The sequence below is a fragment of the Pristiophorus japonicus genome, chromosome 2 (genome assembly GCF_044704955.1).
Source record: "Pristiophorus japonicus isolate sPriJap1 chromosome 2, sPriJap1.hap1, whole genome shotgun sequence".
Taxonomy (NCBI): Eukaryota; Metazoa; Chordata; class Chondrichthyes; family Pristiophoridae; genus Pristiophorus; species Pristiophorus japonicus.
Window position 1 is genome coordinate 237,317,130 of NC_091978.1, and position 22,301 is coordinate 237,339,430.

General features: G+C 42.8%; 1 protein-coding gene across 4 annotated transcripts in view; it reads left to right on the forward strand.

Moving 5' to 3' along the window:
- antxr2a (ANTXR cell adhesion molecule 2a) overlaps positions 1–22,301 on the forward strand; it is a 372,665-nt gene that overhangs the window by 246,714 nt on the left and 103,650 nt on the right. Inside the window, exon 17 of one of the 4 annotated variants that reach the window (XM_070871069.1) lies at positions 18,644–18,708. The exons of the other annotated variants lie outside the window; for them this stretch is intronic. Within the exon in view, the coding sequence (XP_070727170.1) occupies positions 18,644–18,679 (36 nt within the window). The 3' untranslated portion in view covers positions 18,680–18,708. Of the gene's footprint in view, positions 1–18,643; positions 18,709–22,301 lie in introns of those variants that run through there. 4 annotated transcript variants of the gene reach the window in all.

Below are 22,301 nucleotides of genomic sequence, written 5' to 3' on the forward strand. Positions count from 1 at the left end.
TACAGGGGCAGGGAGGTGTTGCTACAGTTGTACAGGGCCTTGGTGAGGCCACACCTGGAGTATTGTGTACAGTTTTGGTCTCCTAACTTGAGGAAGGACATTCTTGCTATTGAGGGAGTGCAGCGAAGATTCACCAGACTGATTCCCGGGATGGCGGGACTGACATATCAAGAAAGACTGGATCAACTGGGCTTGTATTCACTGGAGTTCAGAAGAATGAGAGGGGATCTCATAGAAACGTTTAAAATTCTGACGGGTTTAGACAAGTTAGATGCAGGAAGAATGTTCCCAATGTTGGGGAAGTCCAGAACCAGGGGTCACAGCCTAAGGATAAGGGGTAAGCCATTTAGGACCGAGATGAGGAGAAACTTCTTCACCCAGAGAGTGGTGAACCTGTGGAATTCTCTACCACAGAAAGTTGTTGAGGTCAATTCACTAAATATATTCAAAAAGGAGTTAGATGTAGTCCTTACTACTAGGGGGATCAAGGGGTATGGCGAGAAAGCAGGAATGGGGTACTGAGGTTGCATGTTCAGCCATGAACTCATTGAATGGCGGTGCAGGCTCGAAGGGCCGAATGGCCTACTCCTGCACCTATTTTCTATGTTTCTATGTTTCTATTATGTATAACATATTTTAAACAGATAAACCACAAGACTGGTGGCCATTGCACTTTCCTATTTCCTATGTGATACAGAGTTTCCTTTTCAAAACTAATGCACAGGATCTTTTATGGGAACGGTAGTTTAGTAGTTATGTTACTGTATTAGTAATCCAGAGGCCTGCACTAATGATCCTGAGACATGAGTTCAAATCCCATCATTTCTCTGAATTTAAATTCAGTTCATTAAATAAATCTGGAATAAAAAACTCGTGTTAGTAATGGTGACATGAAACTATTGTGTTGTTGCAAAAACCCACCTGGTTCATTAATGACCTTTAAGGAAGGAAATCGTCCATCCTTACCTGATCTGGCCTGCATGGGACTCCAGACCCACGGCAATGTGTTTGACTCTTAACTGCCCTCTGAAATGGATCAGTTGTACCAAACTGCTACAAAAAACAATAAGAATGAAAGACATGCATTTATATCGCACCTTTCACGATCACCGGACGTCCCAAAGCGCTTTACAGCCAATTAAGTACTTTTTTGAAAGGTAAGGAAATAAGAAGAATAAAACTGGACAGACCATCTGGTATTGACCTAGGCGCCGGCTTCGAACATGACCTTGTAAAGTCATCCTCCACTAACATCTGGGGACTTGTGCCAAAATTGGGAGAGGTGTTCCACAGACTAGTCAAGCAAGTCCTCAACATTGACTCCAGAACCCATGGTTAAACAGGGCCTGCTGATTACCACTTCCATGTTGAACGCCACTTGAAAGAAACACTGAGGGTAGCAAGAGCACAGAATGAATGGGGGATTTCAATGTCCATTGCCAAGACTGGCTCGGTAGCACCACTACTGACCGAGCTGGTCAAGTCCTTAAGGACATAGCAGCCAGACTGGGCCTGCAGCAGGTGGTGAGTGAACCAACACGTGGCAAAAAACTGACTTGACCTCGTCTTCACCAACCTACCGGTGTATCTGTCCATGACAGTACTGGTAGTAGTGACCACCGCATAGTCCTTGTGGAGACGAAGACACATCTGCACACTGAGGACACCCTCCATCATGTCGTGTGGCACTACCACCGTGCTAAATGGGATAGGAGCTTTGTCTTACTGATGTTTAGCGTAAGGCCCATGCTTTCATATGCCTCGGGTAATACATCGACTATGCCCTGGAGTTCAGCCTCTGTGTGTGCACGGATGCAGGCGTCGTCCGCGTATTGTAGCTTGACTCCCAAAGCAAGCGCTCTACTCGGAACTCGTCCACGGCAAACGAGCCAAAGGTGGGCAGAGGAAATGTTACAAGGACACCCTCAAAGCCTCCCTGATAAAGTGTGACATCCCCACTGACACCTGGGAGTCCTTAGCCAAAGACCGCCCTAAGTGGAGGAAGTGCATCCAGGAGGGCACAGAGCTCCTTGACTATCATCGCCGAGAGCATGCAGAAATCAAGCGCAGGCAGCGGCAGGAGCGTGCGGCAAACCAGACTCCCCGCCCACCCTTCCCCTCAACCACTGTCTGTCACACCTGTGACAGAGACTGTGGTTCTCGTATTGGACTACACAGCTTCCTAAGAACTCATGCTAAGAGTGGAAGCAAGTCTTCCTCGATTCCGAGGGACTGCCTATGATGATGATGAAATGGGATAGACTCAGAACCGATATAGTAACTCAAAACTGGGCTTCAATGAGGCGCTGTGGACCATCAGCAACAGCAGAATTGTACTCCACCACAATCTGTAACCTTATGGTCCAGCATATCTCTCACTCTACTATCACCATCAAGCCAGCGGACCAACCCTGATAAGAGCAGAAGAGCATGCCAGGAACAGCACCAGGCTAAATGAGGTGTCAATCTGAGGAAGTTGCAACACAGCACTCCATAAATGCTAAACAATAGAAGCATCATGCTATAGACAAAGCTAAGCGATCCCACAACCAACGCATCAGATCAAATCTCTGCAGTCCTGCCATGTCCAGTCGTGAATAGTGGTGGACAACTAAACAACTAATGGGAGGAAGAGGCTCCTTGAATATCCCCATCCTCAATGATGGACCATTTTGCACATGTGCAAAAGACAAGGCTCAAGTGTTTGCAACCATCTTCAGCCAGAAAGGCCGAGTGAATGATCCACATCAGCCTCCTCCTGAGGTCCCCAACATCGCAGAAGCCAGTCTTCAGCCCATTCAATTCGCTCCATGTGGCTGAGCACGCTGAAAACAGCAAAGGCTATGGGCCCCGACAACATCCCGGCTGTCTAGCGGCGCCTCGAGCCAAGCTGTTCCAGTACAGCTAAAAAGAAAAGAAAGACTTGTATTTATATAACATCTTTCACGACCACCAGACATTTCAAAGCATTTTAAAGCCAGTGAAGTATTTTTTGAACTGCAGTCACTATTGTAATGTGGGAAATGCGGCAGTCAATTTGCACACTCTCACAAACAGCAATGTGATAATATCCAGATAATCTGTTTTTGTTATGCTTATTATGGGATAAATATTGGCCAGGTCAGCAGGGATAACTCCCTTGCTCTTCTTTGAAATAATGCAATGGGAACTTTTACGTCCACCTGAGAGAGTAGACAGGGCCTCAGTGTAACGTCTCATCTGAAGTACGGCACCTCCGACAGTGCAGCACTCCCTCAGCACTGCACTGGAGTTTCAACTTGGATTTACCTGCTCAAGTCCCTGGACTCATTACAGCCTTGGTCCAAACATGGACAAAACCGCTGAGTTCCAGCGGTGAGGTGAGAGTGACTTCCCTTGACATCAAGGCAGCATTTGACCGAATGTGGCATCAAGGACCCTTAGTTATATTGAAGTAAATGGGAATCAGGGGAAAAACGCTCCACTGGCAGGAGTCATACCTAGCACAAAGGAAGATGGTTATGGTTGTTGGAGGTCAATCATCTCAATCACAGGACATCACTGCAGGAGTTCCTCAGGGCAGTGTCCTAGGCCCAACCATCTTCAGCTGCCTTATCAATGACCTCCCCCCCGCCCCCCCCCATCATAAGGTCAGAAGTGGGTATGTTTGCTGATAATTGCATAGTTTAGGGTTAGAGTACCGTGGCTGCAGTGTGTATCATCTATACGATGCACTGCAGAAACTTGCCAAGGCCTCTTCATCAACACCGCTCAAACTCGCAACCTCTACATCTCGAAGGACAAGGCCAGTAGGCGCATGGGACCACCATCACCTCCAATTTTCCCTCCAAGTTACACACCAGCCTGATTTGGAAATATATCGCCGTTCCTTCATCGTCGCTGGGTCAAAATCCTGGAACTCCCTCCCGAACAGCACTGTGGGAGTATCATCACTTTCACGGACTGCAGTGGTTCAAGAAGGCGGCTCACCACCACCTTCTCCAGGGCAATTAGAGATGGGCCTTGCCAGTGACGCCGAATAAAAAGAAATTAGCAACCGTGTGCTCACACCTTTTGAGAACAAGATAAATGTTGAGAGTGATCATTCTGGTCGGACTTTCACAATTGTAAGTTGCCTGATGAGTTATGCAGATGAAAGATCATAAAAGTATACCCAGCTTAAGAACTGCAAGGTTCTACTCTGCTATTTATTCATTTCTAAGAACAATATATATTGGATATATTTTGAAACATAAGTTCTAATACTGAAATTTTTGGGTGAATTGGTGTCTTTTATACTGGAAATAAAGTAACGCTAGGAAAACTATTTGCTTCAGTTGTGACCTGTTTCCTAGTAAACAAAAAAGTCCTTGTCACATGAAGCAGCTGGTTTCAAAAATGCTCTTTTCGGACTCAGAGGGCCAGTGTTTCTCATTTATGAACTATTCACTATAGGATTCAATGCCTTGATCTTGTAATTGAAGTTTAAGCGTGATATATCAAAGCTCGAAAAGCTTTTCAGTGCCAGCAACTAATGCATGGTGGAACCACTTTGAGCTTGCACGGAGTGAATGCGGAGACTTTGATTCCGGATGTAAATCCTAGGAGAGGGTAGTGAGTCATGAATTTTTCAACAAATGATCTGTGAGGTTACAAGTGCCAGTACAGGTGTAAATAAGCAGGTTGTTGCAGACATCTGTTAGGATGGAGGCAGTGGTCCTCAGCAGCCTGCAGCAAGACTGCTGGAGTGTCAGCTGATGCAGTTGAGAGTGGCAGAACAGTTTTGGTCTCACAGTTGCTGCCTGAGGCACTTAAACACCAAAGGTAGAGCAGGGTAGGACACAGCTGTGCTCCTGAACTGGCCTCGGGCACAAATAAAGAGATCTAATGTACTTTGACTCTATTGTGAGGGGAGCTAGGGGAAGATGAGCCACTTCAGAGCTAAGTTAACGCAGCAACATCTGGCACGAAGTTTCAAGGGGAGCGACTGGGGATAGCAGGTAGCTAAGGTAGTCCCTGAGTAAACAGTCTTTATTTAGTCATGCATTCTTCTCAAGATCTGTGTCTCGTTAATGTACAGAGCAGGATCCTGTACTGTTTTTGAGGCAATGTTTTCTAATTATAGGAACATTATAGTCTGTAAATGATATATTACATATTTTGCTTCAAAACAGGAAATATCGGAGTTGTGTTTCATAACTTTAAATGACATAGGTTTTAAACAATTCAGTTTTAGTTATTATTTAAGCTTTGACTTTTTTCTCCTGATTTACACAAGATATGCTTCACGCCTTTTTTTTTTAAACTAAAAAAAACCCAGCCTGCTGAACTATATTAAGTTTGACATAAAACTCTCCACTTCTGGTACAGTGATACACATTCAATGTTGTATATCCCATAAATTGACTTACAAATATGTACAAAAAATTTATGTTATAAACAATTTGTAATTACATTTTGCTGAATGTGCAATATCGGTAAAGAATGTGAGATTTTGGAAAAGTGGTAGGGAAAGTGTCCGACGAACCTTCTCTTCAGTGGCACAAACCAGATTGTCAGAAGAAGAAACTTGTTATTCTCAGATAAGAGTAGCTTTTAACTGGTCTTTTCATAGCCACTGGTAAATCTGACACACAAATGGGTAAGTGAAACTGTCCCCTTCATGAGCCCTGACAGTAGCTTCCTGCACTTGAGAAAGACGCATAAGTTGATCACCTGTCAGCTGAGCATTTACGCTCGCGTATCCCTGTTAAAAAAATGCTACATATATCTAGTTTAAAAATAAATAAATGAATAAATAAATGATACAGCAGACAAGAGTTTAAATCTTCTCCCTTTATTCAACGACTCCTGAAGAAGGGTTATGAGGCATTGGGGATGAAATTGCCCTGCACTCGGTTTAGGGCCCTTAATTTGAATTAAATGACGCAAGAGCCTTGGAATTGGATACTTCAACTTTAAAAAATCATCCGGGGTGCTCTTGGGGCGGGAGGGAGGCGGGAGCGGGGCACTGAGAGTCAGTGCTGTGCTAAGCACATCAGCGCAACACAGACGTGCCACATCGCACTGACGCATCGCAACGTCCCTCCCGGGGTTAGACAGGTTAGATGCAGGAAGAATGTTCCCAATGTTGGGGAAGTCCAGAACCAGGGGTCACAGTCTAAGGATAAGGGGTAAGCCATTTAGGACCGAGATGCGGAGGAACTTCTTCACCCAGAGAGTGGTGAACCTGTGGAATTCTCTACCACAGAAAGTTGTTGAGGCCAATTCACTAAATATATTCAAAAAGGAGTTAGATGAGGTCCTTACTGCTGGGGGGATCAAGGGGTATGGCGAGAAAGCAGGAATGGGGTACTGAGGTTGAGTGTTCAGCCATGAACTCATTGAATGGCGGTGCAGGCTAGAAGGGCCGAATGGCCTACTCCTGCACCTATTTTCTATGTTTCTATGTTTCAGAAAGGGGCAATTTCTGCCCCGTTGTGTCTGACAGAGCCTGCGGATGGATACAGAATCCAAACTTTGCCGGAGTGTGATGGAAAGAGGTTCCAGAATGTTCCCAAAGATGAGCTGAAATTTGATGAAAGTGAATAGGCTAAAAAAAATGGAACAAAGGAGAAGGAATCCAAAGAACTCTTTGAAGGGGTGACTTAAGCTTTAAATTTAGCAACTATATTGTCCAAAACATCTGGAAAATCCTGCGACCATCCCCCAAAACAAATTATATTTTACAGTCTAAATATGGAACAGCCACACATATAACTTTTTTCAGGATGTTGCTGCTGGCATGGATCTTCATTCAACAGGAGCATTCCTGGAGAATTGGGTGTAGAGGCCAGTTTTCCCAATGCAAATTGAGTATTGTAAACATTATGCACCAACCCTGCACCTGATTCAACAAAATATGCTCCTGTTGAATGTTCAGAGCCTCACCTCACAAAATTTGTCCATCCAAGTAAAGACAATCCAGTGTGGGAAAATACTGCCCTGGTTATTCTATTATAAATTACCATTGAGAGGGTGTATCGATTAACTCTTTCAAAAAGGAGATATATAGATATCTGATTGGGAATTGGATTGAAGGCTATGAGGATAGATGTGGGCTGAGATGACCAAATACAGCAGTGGATATATATTATTTGTGAGCCACAGGTGGGAAGGGGGTGAATTGTTACATTTTTGGGTGGTGCTTTTGCCTTTTTACTCGAGATATTATTGACTTCAATGTTTAAACTACTCTCATAGGTGAACCTTTCATTCCTGACTCCTCAAGACTATTTTCACTTGTCTTGATAGCTAGGTAAAATGGTCGCCCACCCAGGATCAAACATCTTCTGTAAATTATTTCAGCTACTACTGTACCCTGTGCTTTCATGGGAATCTCCTTATTCTCATATGTTAGCAGAATGACACTATACTATGCCATGTTTTAGATTTATTAAACAGTAATAGAACGTGTGAATAGGTGCAGTAACATTACACATTTTTATGGTAATTGCTAAGATTAGCTAACTCCTCTTAATAGAAAATAATTTTCAACTTCAATGATAAACTATACTGTAACTAATTTTCTTGTGTAGTGATTCTTTTAAATTTTTTGTGAACTCGGAAGTTATCTGGCTTAATTAACTAACTCTTTGAAAATTCCGGATAAGTTCAGTAATTTGGAAACGATAGCCTAATGAAAACCTTTGAAACAGTTGCTGGGTCCTTGTAAATTTAAATAATTGTGTTAAATTCAAAGAAGCTGTCATTCAAACATATGTTTGAACAAATCATATAAAGTCAATTGAATGGCTAGCTTCCTCCTATGAGCCTCTGTTTTCAGAAAATTGGACTCATTGTTGTAACAAAACGAGCCGGAAGTTCCTTCTCTGGGTGAAATTGGTCCTTAACTCCTTATTTACCCTGATAAAACTAAGTAAATACCAAGTTAAATCTTAGACACAAATGCTTAATATTTGGGGGTCAGGAAGGATGTGTACCAAATTCTACCTTCAGGAGACCAAATGGGTGGGTGAAGTCTATGGAGAGTAGCTTGTACAGTCTATGGAAGAAATGGGTTTCATGCCCTGATCAATTTTTATATTCTATGCTTTCCTCTTTTCACCTGACAGCAGTTTGATAACTATCCTTTGATGTTCTGCTTACAAAAAGTACTTTTTAAAGCACTACTAATTATATTGGTAAACTGAGCCAGATGAATGGTATTGGTCAGTCCTGTCCTAAGATCCTTTCTTTTGAAACTGAAATGACACATTTGCCCCAAACCTGGGTTGTGTCGCTCCCTCTTTTACTCTCCTAGACTGTTGGACTTTATGGACTGCCTTTTTAAGTCATGGCTACATCTTCATCCATTTCCCTAGTTACCATAACTCCTTCTGTACCCTGCTGTACCTCTTTTATAAAATGCCAGACCACCAGTCACAAATCTTTGTTCTTTTGCTGCTAACAACACTGATAATGCACAATATACATTAAAGGGAAATCAAAAATAGACTAGGTATATATTCTCTAGAGTTTAGAAGATTGAGAGGTGATCTCATTGAAGCATACAAAATTCTTATAGGGTTTGACAGGGTAGATGCAGGGAGGATGTTTCCCCTGGCTGGGGAGTCCAGAACCAGGGGTCTCGGCGTAAGCAGTCAGCCATTTAGGACTGAGATGAAGAGAAATTTCCTCACTCAGAGGGTGGTGAATCTTTGGCATTTTCTACCACAGATGGCTGTGGAGGCTCACTCGTTGAGTATATTCAAGACTTGGATCGATAGATTTTTAGATATTAAGGGATATGGAGATAGTGTTCCTATTTCTTATGTTCCTAACTTACAAAGAGTGTGGATTGCACAGGAAGTGTACACAAATTCTATAGGAACAAATTATTTAAAAGTGCTGACTACATATTTCTGGGACCGTATAATTGGAAATTTGGGAATAATTTTCCAGTCTGCCACAAACCTGGCTTATAGAATAGGGCTCTGAAAATACATGGGCTGTTATCCTGTCAGTAGCCACAGTTGCCCTATAGTGCCAAACCCTGCTCGAGTTTTCACAGCCAGTAGGACATCTCGTGCATGGGGCCAACAGGCACTCACGCCACTACAGAAGCATCTCGATGAATCCAGAAGACAAAGTCTCTGGCCTCTGGCCACCATCCTGAGAGTTGCTGATGGAGTAAAATGTGGGAAAATGTGAGGTTATCCACTTTGGTAGGAAGAATAGAAAAACAAAATATTATTTAAATAGAGAGAGACTACAGAATGCTGCGTTACAGAGGGATCTGGGTGTTCTCGTACATGAACCAGAAAAAGTTAGCATGCATGTACAGCAAGTAATTAGGAAGTAAATGGAATGTTGGATTTTATTGCAAGGGGAATGGAGTATAAAAGTTAGGAAGTTTTGCTACAATTGTACGGGGCGTTGGTGAGACCACACCTAGATTACTGCCTACAATTTTGATCTCCTTATTTAAGGAGGGATATATTTACATTGGAGGCAGTTCAGAAAAGGTTCATGAGGTTGATCCCTGAGATGAAGGGGTTGTCATATGAAGAAAGGTTGAGCAGGTTGGGCCTATACTCATTGGAGTTTATCTTATTCTTATCTTATGAGAGGTGATCTTATTGAAACATATAGGATTCTGAGGGGGCTTGACAGGGTAGATGCTGAGAGGATGTTTCCCCTCATGGGGGAATCTAGAACTAGGGGGCATAGTTTCAGAATAAGGAGTTGCCCATTTAAGATGAAGATGAGGAGGAATTTCTTCTCTGAGGGTCGTGAATCTTTGGAATTCTCTATCCCTGAGAGCTGTGGAGGCTGGGTCATTGAATATATTCAAGGCAGAGATAGACAGATTTTGGAACTACAGGGGAGTCAAAGGTTATGGAGAACAGGCAGGAAAATGGAGTTGAGGCCATGATCAAGTCCGCCATGATCTTATTGAATGGCGGAGCAGGCTCGAGGGCTGAATGGCCTACTCCTGTTCCTATTTCTTATGTTCTTGTATACCAGACCCCTTCTAAAGACCCCATGAAAGTCCTCCTTTACACAAGGGGCTGATTTTTTAAAAAATTATTTTTAAATCCCTATCTTCTAGAGCCAACTTCTGCCCTTTGTGATGCTGGTACACTTCATATCATTGAGTATACTAACCTCTTGTCTTACACCAGACCCCTTCTCACTCAGGGAAGCTGGAGCTCCCAGCGTAGGGAGTTTCCATCAGCCTCTACATCACTGGCCTTATAAGAAGCAGACAAGCTCAAGCAGGAAATCCCAATTTAGGTTGGGTCCCAGTGTATCAGGGTCTAGGCCATTTTCTGAGTTGTACCTCCACCAGAGTTACAGCAGCACAACAGCCAAGGAAGTTTGCCCTCTATGTAGAAGAGTTGTAGTAGAGCCATTCATTACCAGGTGTGAATGAATTCTCAGCTTTTACTACCATATACTGCAGCTATAATACTAGAAATGAAACTGAGCGTAGAAGTTAGGTTGCTGCATTCCTTTAATGGCTTGGCACCTTATTTTGATCATGAACCTTGCTTTTGTCATGGTTTGAAGTGAGAGTTAGTTGTCTGCCTGACACATTTTTCATTAATGAGATAACTGGGTACAAGAATAAAAATCTTTTTTTTCCTGATTCACATTTTTATGAAAAAAGCATGTTTTATCACCATTGTGATGCAGCTCAATAGGATGTTAATGGTTTTTTTAAAATACTTTTCTCTTTCCTCTTTTAAAGTTGCACTATTTTTATGTCTTTGGTTGCACTGAAAATGATGTGACTGGTATAGGTATATATCATTCACGTTTAATTTCATTGTCTTTCATTCAGACACCTTTGCAACTTCTCAAACCAGTACAAAGGGGAGAAATTACAACAAAAAGCTACAGGGAAGGTGCAGTGTACAGTTCTTTTAATGTTGACCTTGTATCAAATCTACGGTCCTTGGGCTGGACCTGGCTGTGGAACAGATTGGGACTGGGATTTATTCCATATGATTCTGACAGCTGATTATTCCCTGACCCGACTCCAAATCCCAACTACGACTGCAACGATCACGCGCTCCCAGTGCGCTCCCAGTGCACTCCCAGTAATAAGCCATTACTCCTCATGTTGTGGTGGAACGTTATTTTATTGACAATGGATAATTGCATTAAGAAGCTCGTAGTGCTGTAGTGCTGGTGTATAGTAAGCTGCAGGTTGATGAGTCTGCCCAATCAGCACTGAGGAGAGACCGGAGGCTGTCCCTGGTTCTGATGAGTTCTCGGGTGCGGTGCAGTGGGCGGGTTGGGAAAGGTTTTGATGGTGTTGGTAGTCTGGCGTCATAAGTAAATATAACCCTGCACCTTTTTAAAGTTTAACCAGGAAGAAAGGAAGTCAGAAATATGAAATAAAAGGGAAAAAACTTCAAATGCAGGGAATTTGGAATGTAAAGAGAACATTCTGGATACGTGTAAAAGGTCGGTCAGCATCTGTAAAGAGAAAAATAGGTTTTGAGATTTTGCATGTGTACTCTTCAGATTCTGGTGAAGGGCTACACCAAAACCATCATAACCTGTCTTTTCTCTTTACAGATGCTGACTGACTTGCTGCATATTTCCAGTATTCTCTGTTTAAATTCCTAAAACTAAAAATGGAATTTTCAAAATCAAAAATAGCAGCTAATCACACAAGACGAGGACAAAGAATTTCCTCGGAGCTTCTTCCGTTCTGCCGCTATAAGTATTGGCGGAGACCCAATTTACACCATATAGTGCCCAATAGTTAAATGATGTCTGCTCTTGTGGCAAACAAAATATGTTTGCATGGAACGCATTTCCTGACTATTTGGGAAAACCATGAATTCTGTCTGCAGTGACTTATGTATTTTGAGCATGGTGTTGCAGCCAAATATTAGAGTCTTGAACCTTATATTGAATCTGTTGGCATATTGGTGTTCCAGATGTTGTCATACTTCTAAAGTGATGAGAGGAGTCTGCCTTGGCAGAAAATTCACAGTTGTTGAGAGTGCAGAGCTAAAGTCTTTGTAGGTGTCTCATTACAACAGCAACTATCATCTGTGACGCTCAGAACTTCTATTGAATTGGGATCAAATCTGTAAGGCAGAACACACAAGTCTATCAACAATAATTGTGATAATCAACAGATTGAATTAAAAACAATCTGGGAACCTTGTGTTATTTTCTATGCCCACTTGGCCCTACCAGTTATATCCTCTTGTGAACAAATAGTATTACAGCGGAGAAACAATCAAGCAAAAAAGAGAGACGTCCCTGATGCTTTAGAGTCTGGCCTTAATACAGGAGACATAACATGGCGTCAACAACTCAGCAACTAGAAGGTTTCTGGCATACTTGATCAGCATGAGAAAAAGTTAAGTAGATTCATTGTATTTATAAGGAAGATTTGCAGGCTCTTACACAAGCACAAAGGGAGTTGAGAGTTGCTTAAGCTTTGGCTAGAGACATGAGAAAGAGGTGGTTTGTTGCTTTCTATCTGTTCCATACAAAGAAAAATCTGTGGCTCACTTTATCCGATTCATCCTGCGGCTGTCTCTCCGCCTCCAAAAAGGAGAGCTTCATTGTTTTCCCTTTTTTCCACTACAGTTAGTGAGTTAGTCACTTAATTGTTAATGGAGATAGACTGAGTATCAAGGAGCTACCACTACAGGTGACTGACAACATAATTGCTTCAAGGAAGAGCCTTAGAAAAATCTGAATCGACAGTAAGATGGCACTTTATATGGATTCCTCGGAAAACCTAATACCCAACTCCATTAGAATGCATCCAGACGTCATACAGACCATCTGCCCACCTGCAACTGGCATAAAGCTGCCTAAATATGCATCAGTTGTCGGTTCCCGACTATATATTTCTGGTACAAATGGGCAGAGAATGCGCCACTCATGCTCCATGTGTTTGAGACGTTGAGCAGCCTAAGCAACGGTCCTTAAAAGGAGCATCGAAGGTTGCTCAAAAATAGCCAATTAATTCTTTAATTTATATTTTTATGAGACCAGGAGAACTCCAGCCCATTCAGGGTCCCCTCTCCCCACCATGATTACCCCTTCCAGTCCGATCTACCGGTCAACCCAACATGGGAGCTCGGTGATTTCCTGCCTTCTCTACGACGGCAACAACGACGACTATTTGTATTTCTATAGTTCCTTTTAATATAGTACTCCTGCGAAGCGTCTTGGGACATTTTACTATCAGAAAAGTTTGACACCAAGCCACATAAGTAAATATTACCATAGGTGACCAAAAGCTTGGTCAAAGAGATAGGTTTCAAGGAGCATCTTAAAGGAGGAGAAAGATGTAGAGAGGCAGAGAGGTTTATGGAGAGATTCCAGAAATTAGAGCCTAGGTAGCCGAAGACATGGCCACCAATGGTGGAGCGATGAAAATCGAAAATGTGCAAGAGGCTAGAATTGAAGGAGCGCAGATATCTCAGAGGGTTGTCGGGCTGGAGGAGGTTACAGAGTTGGGGAGGGCCAAGGCCAGTGAGGGAGTCCAGAATGAGAATTTTTAAATCGAGGCATTGCCAATGTTGGTCAGCGAGCACAGGGATGATGGGTAAGCGGGACTTGGTGTGAGTTAGGATGTGGCCACCGTTTGTTGCCCGCAGCTAACCAGTGGCATTTGGGTGGACAGCACTGATGCCGCCAATTCAGGTGGAAGCCTAATTCCCTCCAACATGGTCCTTATCTCTGAGACCAGCACTATTATTAATAAAATCTTTTTATGATGTATACCTCCCTTACGATGCTTGTTTTTTTTAAACGATACTTTGATAACGTTTTATAAAATGCAGTGAGTAAAAAGAAAAATTACTTGCATTTCATAGAGTTTTATTACGCCTCAGAAATGTCTCAATTCAAGAAGAACATGAATTACTTTTTGAAGTGCAATTGCTGTTATGTAACAGTTAAATAACAGTTAGCCATTTTATGTGCAGAAGATACCACAAACAGCAATGACCAATTCATCTTTATTTGTGGTGCTGGTTGGGAAGAAGGTTGGCCAAGACACTAGGAGAATTCCCTGATCAAAAGTGCTATGGAATCGTTAGCATACACCTAAACAGGCAGACATAGGCTATTAGACCATTGAATGCTTCATCACAGAGACTGGAACATCATTTCAAAGAGAATGGGATAAATATTTGAAAAAGAGGAAGGTAAAATAATCTGGGGAATGGGGTTACAGGAAAATGTGCCAGCACTGGCACAGGCTCCAGCAGCTGAATGGCCTCCTCCTGTGCTATAATAGCTATCATTCTATGAAAACTCTCCTTTATTGTGCCCAAACCCAGGGAGGGGCCTAGGACAATGTGCCCTGTGAAAGATGCCGCAAGCACTGAGCCTACTGTCCTCTGTATAATTTTTCAATTTGGTTCAGGTAGGTCTGTGCTGTTTGGGTTTCACTTTTGAAGTCCAAATGCAGATCAGTTGTGATTGAGGATCACAGTTCAGAGTTGTCACCTTCACACAACCTGAGTCCAAACCAGAGTCCAAGGAGATGGGGTCTGTTAAAAGTGGCATCGACTGGAGAGCCTGACCGTACCCTGTGCAGTGCAGGGGGGTTCTGGCTATAGTTACAGGGTGACTGGTGGGTTATAGGTAGGATATTACACCAATTGCTGCTACTACTACCACTAAATTCCTGTCTGTCCGCACAGCAGCGACGATGGGGCTGATTTTCTTTTTCAGAGGTCTTGAATTCGACCATTACTCTTCGACTATTCTCATTAGGTTTAACATGACAACTGAGGCAAGTTCCTGGAGTGTGGCACTTGGAGCCACTCGTGAGAGCTGGCTGAGAAATTAGGACTAAAACCACCCTTCTGGGTGTGGTTGTTTAGCATGAGGTGCTACCTTTAGGGCTCACCTCATGGACCTCTACATCTGTTACTACCAGTTACATAGAGACAATCAGTGAGTTATTGTATTACTATTTGTTATGAGGTGAATTCAAGTGTTACTAGTATTACTATTAGTTATCGGTGCAATTTTTGTGAGTTACTATTAGTTACTGGTGGAATCAAAGTTCCTCCCACCTCTGGTTTTCCCCCCTGCGAATCCCTCTTCTACCTTTGGTTTCCCCCTCTTCCCTGCCCTCGTTCTTCCACATTGCCTGCTCATGGGTGACCTCCTGGTTAATACAACTTCTCGTACAACAGCTGCTGGCGTGAAACCACAAGCAAAGATACTCAACTACAGGGGACCCAACGTTAGATAATTAATGCAATAACATTTGCAGATCAGATGTCACGTGTCAAACTTCCAGGAATGCCTCCAACCAGAGTTGGCAATCTTAGGCACAGTGCCTTGGTTCAAAATTTCATCCAAAGGATGGAGCTTCCAGTAATGCAGCTCTTCCTCAGTACAGCACTGTGATATCAACACATCATGACCTCCAGTCATGTAGTGGATCTTAAATTTCAGCCTTCTGATGCTGAGCTGAGAGTTCCACAAACTAAGTGCTACTTGTGTCAGCTTAAATCAACGCACCTGATGATAGATATACAGGGATGGAATTTCTGTATGTTTCTCTCCATCTCTTGCTGTAACTTTGGAAGAGGATCGACAGAAACTTCAGAAAAATGGCTTTAAAGGTTATTGACGCTGTTTCTGTGGGATTTCAGCTAAAGTTAGGGCAGGAAATAGGGAGACTCCCATAGAAGTTTTACCCAGGATAAGTAACTTTAGCACTTTGCAGGGGAATAAAGATTTAAGTAAACTCAGCATCAAGTATAATATGTCTTTAGGGTGACTATTGTAAAATGAAAAACGGCTTTACATTTGTAGGAATTTGGTCAGGTTGAATCATGTACCACAGTTACATTACTTACATTTTTTTGTTCAGAAGCTAATTTTCTGAAGAATTGAGACTAATGTCAGTCAACAAGTTGATTGTGCAGATTAGAGGTATACAGGATAATTTAAACATCATTGGTTTATTTTATGTGCGACCCAGAAGAAAGGTTCAGTGTGTAATAATGTTTTTTATTGCAACCATTGGGTGGAATCCCAAATTTCCCTTCCAGTATTCATTCTCAAAGCAATAGTAGTGGACCGGTATAATTCAAGTTGATCTGTTTATATTGATGAACGGTTCAATAGAAAATTAACTATATTATATAAGTATTTGTATTTTTATGTGTATAGTTCCTGAAATATATCATAAATGGAATCTGCTGTTTTCAAAATTTTAAATACTTTTGGTACTGTATGAATTGCACAATGGTACATGAGAAATAAATATACCGAACATAACGGTTATAGTAAACTATTTCAATTGGCTCGTTAAAAAAAAATAAAAACACTAATAGATGTAAAGGCATCAAGACCTAAAGACATCATTCTTCAAGGAGTATAGAGGCATTAATTTATTGTTTGGTAAGATTCAGTAAACTTTGATTGAAAATGTGATTACATCCTGAAATTTAAGTGAATGTTCATCAATTCTTACAAGTCTTCCCATGTGCTGCAATTCTCCATTTAAAAATTCATTTGAAGTAAAAAGGTCAAAGATCTTTGCCAACTTAGACCTTTGGAAACCAAGTTGACACTTTCCTATATTTCAAACTTATAAAAAATATTTTGATGGTTTAGGTTTTCAAAACCAGGAAAACCATTTTAATGTAAACACTAAAAATATTTATGTATTTGCAGTTAAAATAATTTCCATGCTAATCCTATCTTATATTGACCAAAAACTACAATCCAATTAATTGTACTATAAGATACTGAACACAATCTGCATTATTGATATAATTGTTTGTGTTACAGTATTGATCAGGTTTATAATTTCACAATATTCAGCATTACAGTTTTATAGCATAATATTCTTGTTCTACCAAGTATGTATCCATTTTCAGCTAGGGCATATCTTGACTCTGGTGGTCTGGAAAGATAAGGAGGTTGAATTTCCACAGGGGTTCTGACAACTGTCTGATGTAACTTCAGTAGCAGATCTGCAGAAACACTGGCAAAGCCGCATATCTCTGTGGTTTCCCTGGATCTTCCACTGAAGTTATAGCAGGCAATTGGGAGGACACCTGTGGAAATTTAATCCCAAGGTGCTTGGCCAGAGAGAGAAATGGAGTCAATGCAATAAAAAAAGAACAATTTTACAAATGTTAATTATGAAATACTTTGTAGTTGACAATAGAAAGGGAGTTTGCTGACTCTGATGTTAATTGCATGCAGGCCAAAAAGTTATACATAATGGGCCCAAGTTTCCACACAATGGGGCGCCCGTTTTTTGCGCCTAAAACGGCGCCTAAAAAAAAAAATCGCGATTCTGGAGCGTTGTGCAGCTCCTTGTCTGTTTGGCACGGCGCCCAGGGGGGCGGAGCCTACACTCGCGGCGATTTTGTAAGTGGGAGGGGGCGGGTACTATTTAAATTAGTTTTTTTCCTGCCAGCAACGCTGCGCGTGCGTGGTGGAGCGTTCACGCACGCGCAGTGTGAAAAAAACATTGGCACTCGGCCATTTTTGTAGTTCTTTGTAGCTGTTTAATTTTTGAACATTTTTTTAATAAAAGCACATTGCCATCAGCACATCAGCACTTGCAGCCTTCTCACTGTCTCCTCCCCCCCCCCCCCCCCCGCGCGGGAAGAACGGGCGCCTCTCCCCCCCCCCCGCGGGAAAGAACGGGCGCCTCCCCCCCCGCGGGAAAGAACGGGCGCCTCCCCCCCCCCCACCACCCAGCGGGAAAGAACGGGCGCCTCCTACCCCCCCCCCCGCGGGAAAGAACGGGCGCCTCCTACACCCCCCCCCCCCGCGGGAAAGAACGGGCGCCTCCTACCCCCCCCCCCCCCGCGGGAAAGAACGGGCGCCTCCTACCCCCCCCCCCCCGCGGGAAAGAACGGGCGCCTCCTACCCCCCCCCCCCGCGGGAAAGAACGGGCGCCTCAGGCTGACTGCAGCATTCTCCGTGCCTGAAGCACTTTCACACAGATAGGAAGATGGTTTATTTAATCTTTTCTTTGCTTATAAATGTTTATTCAGGTTGGATTTATTTGTATAATATTTGTAGAAGTATAAATAAGGATTTAGTGTAGAATTTAATGACTTCCCTTCCCCCCCCCGCCTCCCCTCCCCACCTCGTTCTGGACGCCTAATTTGTAACCTGCGCCTGATTTTTTAATGTGTAGAACAGGTTTTTTTCAGTTCTACAAAAATCTTCACTTGCTCCATTCTAACTTAGTTTGGAGTACGTTTTCACTGTGGGAACTTTCAAATCAGGCGTCAGTGGCCGGACATGCCCCCTTTTGAAGAAAAAATTCTGTTCCAAAGTGGAACTGTTCTACCTGACTAGAACTGCAGAAAAAAAAATGTGGAGAATTGCGATTTCGAAGATAGTCCGTTCTCCACCAGTTGCTCCTAAAAATCAGGCGCAAATCATGTGGAAACTTGGGCCCCATGTATTTACTTCTACAAGTTCATCCCATTTGGAGAAAAGAATAAACTGAACATAAAAATTCTTATGATTAAAACTGGAAAGCATGCTATACTGCTTATATATCTATTTTCAACTGAAATTTGTTGATGCCAGTTAATACCAATAGTTTATGATTTCTGATTTTTCTGATGTCTGCTGAAACTACATTAAAGCTTCCTGAGCTCACTTTATATAAGGCATTTAATTGTCATTGCAGATGGACCATCATGCCATTTGTTGGGGTTGGATTTGATCCAGTTTCTCATGTTTTATATTGCAGTGGATGCAATTGGCAGAACAAACAAAAAAGTTTTGTGTCATCCAACTTCTATATTATAGGACTTGATTGTACCATTATTGCTGTGCATGAGCCAAATCTGGGACTTGATAGTTGTCATTGTGTACCAGGATGTTGATATGAATTTGTTATTTTTTAGGTATTTATTTATGTGAAATCAGCCATATTTCAAAATCAAAATACTTTTATATTCGGCAAAAAAATCTGCATGAAAATAAACATAGTTGGATGACTGAAATTATTAAGTACAATATTTTAAAAACCTATTCCCTGCTTTGTATAAAAATGGTACGTCTAGTTCACATTTTCAGCCGAGAAAAATTCCTGTTGCATTTTCATCTGATTGGCTGAAATGTAATATTCATAAACTGAACAAATCATAACTCTGAATTTGAGCTGTTAGGAAAGTACCATTGAAGTATAAGAATAAAAATAAAAGCAAAAACTGAATCAGTCAAGTCACTCGAAACATAATGGCCCGTAATTGCCCGTACATGTTTGTAAGGGCCACGCAAGTGCTAGGTTTTCGCACATGAAACGCATGCACGAAAACCCGGAACTTGCGATCTGTCAAGAATCTTTTTGACAGATCCACACATCCCCGGGCGGAAGGTTGGGCTATTTTTTTATTCAATTATTTAAACATTAAAAAACCTGTATAATAAGGTAAGCTTATTTTTATCCCCTTTAAAACATTTAAATTTATTTTTCAAAAAATTTAATTTTTGTTCTAAATATTTAATTAAATGGTATTTTAATAAATTTTAAATATATAATGTATTTATTTATTTCATGTATACATGTATTTTAGGGGATATTTCCATTCAGCTGTGGCTCAATAGATAGCACACTCGCCTCTGAGTCAGAAGGTTGTGGATTCAAGTCCCACTCCTTGAGCACATAAATATCGGCTGACACTCCAGTGCAGTACTGAGGGAGATGCCATCTTTTAGATGAAATATTAAACCGAGACCCCGTCTGCTCTCTCAGGTGAACGTAAAAGATCCCATGGCACTATTTCGAAGAAGTGCAGGGGAGTTATCCCCGGTGCCCTGGCCAATATTTATCCCTCAATCAACATAACAATTGTTGCATCCAATTTCCACCCTTCCCTCACCTTCACATGGTCCATCTCTGTCTCTGGGGATAGGCTTTCAACCAGTATCCACTATAAGCCCACTAACTCCCACAGCTACCTGGACTACACTTCCTCCCACCCCACATCCTGTAAGGACTCCATTCCATTCTCCCAGTTTCTCCGTCTCCATCGCATCTGCTTTGATGACGCCACCTTTCACACTAGTGCCTCTGACATGTCTTCATTTTTCCTCAACAGAGGCTTCCCCTCCGCCATGGTTAACATGGCCCTCGACCGTGTTCGTTCTATTTCCTGCACCTCTGCTCTTGCCCCTTCCCCTCCCTCTCAGAACCACGACAGGGTTGCCCTTGTCCTCACCTTTCACCCCACCAGCCTCCACGTTCAGCGGATCATACTCTGTCATTTCCGCCATCGGTGGCCTGTCACTTTAATTCTCTACTCCATTCCCATTCCAACATCTCCGTCCTCGGCCTCCTACACTGTTCCAACGAAGCTCAACGCGAGCTCGAGTAACAGCATCTTATCTTTCGTTTAGGCACTTTACAGCCTTTTGGACTCAACATTGAATTTAACAATTTCAGAGCGTAGCCACTGCCAATCTTTGGCTCCCTTTGCCCCCGAACCTCTTTCTTTTTTTCTCCTTGTTTCTAATGCCAGCAGTCATTATACCGCCATTCACACCCTATCTTGACTAATATTTTTCTCACTCCTGGCACTATCATTTGAATTTGGGCCATCATCCCTTTTGTCTCTCTAATCTCTCCTGTCTTCCAACCTATCACAGACCTTCCTTTTTGTTCATTCTTCCCCTCCCCTTTTCAGTGCTTGTTAAGAATCCATTCTTTCTGAACACACTCCAGTTCTGACGATGTGTCATCGACCTGAAGCGTTAACTCTGCTTCCTCTCCACAGATCCTGCCTGACCCACTGAAATTTCCTGTATTTTCTGTTTTATTCCAGATTCCAGCATCCGCAGCATTTTGCTTTTGTACCTGTTTCCATCTGCCTGAAGTCCTGTCCTACTTGTACTTTATGTGCTTGTCTGTATCGTTGGTGTGGTCCGGCAATCCCCAATTGCTGAATCCTATTCTTGGCCCACCAAGTCCTTTTCGTAGCCCACTCAGACTTGCCCCAACTCGCTGTGATGCTGATCTGTCCCCAGCCTCTCTGGGCCCAATGCAGGCCTGAAGTTAGCTTTCAGCACTCTACGTGCTATATAATGTATTTGCCAACCAACCATATTCACAACCTTCCCCTGCACCAAAGCCCAAGATCCCCAATCCTTCCAGTGATGCTCAACACCAACCTGATACATATAGCCTACCATCTTGCAGTGGATCATGGGCTTTAAAAAAGCTATGAGACCAAGATTGAATTTAGAGATAGAAGAACATAATATAATAATCATGGCCACTGGTTTACAGTTTCAACAGAAAATGAACAGGCATGGAATTTGAACTCCAAACTACTAATAAAAATCCTAGAATACTGTGTAATAAACCTGCAATTTGACATATTCATCACTATTATCACAACATTGTGTATTACATTACATAGTAGCCCTAGTTTTTAAAACTGTATCCTCTAACATCACAGGAGACATAATTAGTATAAAAATTATGGCCTGGATTTTGCAGTCAGCGGTGAACAAACGGTGCCAGCCGTTCATTACACTTACACTTATCCACAGACTTTCTCTGGCCCTTTGCGCTGGAACCTGTGGTGACTAGAAATCCATTTTGGCACAGCGCCCTCTACAGGGAATCTGGGACCTGTGTTAACAGGGCAAGCAGTTGTGTATCTTCTTAACCAATCGGATTGTAGAATCCTTACTGAGTCACAGGGGCCGAAATTAAGGATCCGGATAAGGCCCGTTACCACCGTTTTGCGGCAGCCATGCGGTGGAATCGAGTGGCCGCCGCATTGCATTCGATTGGCCGACACGACCCAAATTCACCTCGGGGATTTTTCGGCCTGTCGTCACTTCCACCTCGCTGCTGCCGACTGCCACAAGCGCGTCATCAAAGTGCGCACCACCGATCTCCCGCACCTACATCCCAATTGCCCAAAATCTACCTGCAAAAATCTTTGCTCCACTGTGCAGTGCCCCCGACAGCTTTTTCTGTTCGGGCACCTTGTTTTGCGTGTGTGTGGCACAGCAGCACGCCGGCCCTTCAAGGGGAGGGGGCACAGCCGTGGCCGCCATATTTTTTTTGCCGGCCAACTTTCCGATCGGCTGGACAATCATTGCCCCGGGTTCGGCCGGGCCACCAACAGGCAGCCTGGCACCCCCTCTTGGGTGCCAGACAGCTGGCCTGGCTGAAACCCAGTCGGTGGACAAGTGTAAGTGTAATGGACAAGTGTAAGTGTAATGGCCCAGTGGCCAAACCTACAAAATCGCTGCTTGTCTCCCCTTTAAATGAGGGGAGAGATGCGGTGATGCACACGCGTACTGACGTTACCGCCGCTGTGGCAGAG